The sequence below is a fragment of the Thunnus thynnus genome, chromosome 11 (assembly GCF_963924715.1).
Source record: "Thunnus thynnus chromosome 11, fThuThy2.1, whole genome shotgun sequence".
Lineage (NCBI taxonomy): Eukaryota > Metazoa > Chordata > Actinopteri > Scombriformes > Scombridae > Thunnus > Thunnus thynnus.
Genome location: NC_089527.1, coordinates 199443 through 201942, shown reverse-complemented (window position 1 = coordinate 201942; position 2500 = coordinate 199443). Strand labels below are relative to the sequence as shown.

The 2500-nt window shown below is 48.4% G+C and overlaps 1 protein-coding gene across 1 annotated transcript in view; it reads right to left on the bottom strand.

Moving 5' to 3' along the window:
- Nucleotides 1-2500, bottom strand: part of LOC137192194 (bone morphogenetic protein receptor type-2-like) — a 52362-nt gene that overhangs the window by 44999 nt on the left and 4863 nt on the right. The window contains exons 3-4 of the mRNA XM_067602710.1: nt 1253-1447; nt 927-1136 (exon numbers count right to left, since the gene is read on the bottom strand). Of these exons, the coding sequence (XP_067458811.1) occupies nt 927-1136; nt 1253-1447 (405 nt within the window). The remainder of the gene's footprint in view (nt 1-926; nt 1137-1252; nt 1448-2500) is intronic.

Below are 2500 nucleotides of genomic sequence, written 5' to 3'. Positions count from 1 at the left end.
CTTGACCAGTTCCTACCTCCCTTTTTAAAGCTATTTTTATTCTGTGGCTGAAGACGTCCTTGTCATGGTAAATGACTCCCTACAGCTTGGTGTCTTCCCCACTGATTTCAAAACTGCTCTAGTGAAACCTCTTACAGAAAAGAAACCTGGATATTTTAACACCCAGCAATGTTAGAATGATTTCAACTTTCCCTTTAGTAGAGAAACTAGTTTTTAATCAGCTACCTTTTTGTGAAACTCAAACACTAAATCAGAGATGTTTCAGTCAGGTTTTAGGAGACATCACAGCACAGAAAATTTCAAATTAAAAGCCCCCACCTTTAAATTTCATGCAGATGAACGAAATCTGGTAGATACATGAAACATGTGCAGATGTACAAAAAAGCCTCCAGCAAGATGAGGGTTACGACCTGAACACACGTGTCCGTACTGAGTCATACTCACAGCGCCACCTGGTCACCCATAGTTTGTCCAACCACCCGTTAAAGCCCCATTGGTTGATTTGATTTATCGATTGGGACAGTGGTTAATGATTTGCTCTTCTCGGTTGTCTCGGGTCAGTGAAGCTCTGGATCCATTTTGCATCGGGATGCTTGGACCCTTTTACCCTTGCCTGCAAGTGTAGTTATCATTACTATTATTATTATTATTATTATTATTATTATTCAGCTTCCTGATACATATGTCTCCTAAACCTCCACTCCAGCATCACTCCTGAGATAAATGACCAGCTGCTCACTGGGAAAATATACTGGAAACGTTTTTCTTTATTTCTTCTTCCGTAGGTCGTTGCTCCAAACATCCTGAAATCACTAACATCAACTAACCCGCGACCACCTTAACCCACCACTGCCCCTCCCAAACAGAGAACAGTTAACATGAGGCAACGAGTCATGTGATTGGCTGGCGCAGAGTGACACGCTCACCTGTCTGCCTGTTGTCCCGTCCGTCTGTCTTCATCAGCCTCAGGGCGGGGGTGTTGGCAGTGGGCGGGGTCTCGGTAAAGTTGGCGTTGCAGAGGTCGTGGCTGCAGCAGCAGAAACGGTAGCTACCATTTTGAATCTGAGAGGGTGTTGCCGTTACCAGGCAACGGTCGCCATGGCACTCCTGCTGGTCGCCAATGTGTGTCCAGCAACCTTGGCGACAGAAAACACATCTTTAACCCTCTGAATTCAAACTCTGTGTGTCTGTGTGTGTGTGTGTGTGTGTCTGTGTGTGCGCGTGTGTGCGCGTGTGTGTGTGTGTGTCTCACCTTGCTTTACCAGGTGTATTTCCCCATCTGGTCTCTTTTCCCACAATCCATAGCAGCGAGAGCCGCGGCTGCAGCGGATCGTGCCGTTCTCCCTTACTACCCCTCGCAGCTCACTGGCCTGTCGGCCCTGAGGCTCCGCCCCCTGCTGGTGCAACTGGTCAGTGAACGCACACTCCCTCTCCTCTGACTGAAACCCTGCACACACACAGAGGTCAGAGGTCAGAGGTCAGAGGTCAGCTGTAGATTCACCTGCTGGACATGTACTGACTGTCTCCATATTTATCAGTTTTCAGTGGAAACTAACCGACAGTTTAGTTGCTGCAGCGTAAAAGGAAATCAAGCTTTTAGGACACGTGCTGACGGCTTAGAGTTCAGGCAAGAAAGGAGACGATGTCTCAAAAAACTGAAACGAACATAAACAAATCAAATTTATCAAATCCAGGCATGAGCGCTGGGTCACAGCTAAACCGACGTCCTCTCACTTCTGCTCCAAGCAGCAACCTCTGAAACATCAAGCCAAACACTGCAGTTCCTCAAATGGCCACTTGAGGCTCCCCATAGACCTCCATAGACCCCTAGATCCCCATAGACCTCCATAGACCCCCTAGATCCCCATAGACCTCCATAGACCCTCTAGATCCCCGTAGACCTCCATAGACCCCCTAGATCCCCATAGACCTCCATAGACCCCCTAGATCCCCATAGCCCTCCATAGACCCCCTAGATCCCCATAGACCTCCATAGACCCCCAAAGATCCCCATAGACCTCCATAGACCCCCTAGATCCCCATAGACCTCCATAGACCCCCAAAGATCCCCATAGACCTCCATAGACCCCCTAGATCCCCATAGACCTCCATAGACCCCCAAAGATCCCCATAGACCTCCATAGACCCCCTAGATCCCCATAGACCTCCATAGACCCCCAAAGATCCCCATAGACCTCCATAGACCCCCTAGATCCCCATAGACCTCCATAGACCCCCAAAGATCCCCATAGACCTCCATAGACCCCCTAGATCCCCATAGACCTCCATAGACCCCCTAGATCCCCATAGACCTCCATAGACCCCCTAGATCCCCATAGACCTCCATAGACCCCAATTGCATAATTGCTGCAACCATTAAACTACAGAAACACAACATATATATATATTTGCTGTGTCAAACACACATTAACTGCATCGTACAAACCCGACAGCAGCAAATCATGATGCAGTCTGAGAGACGAGAACAACAGTGATACAC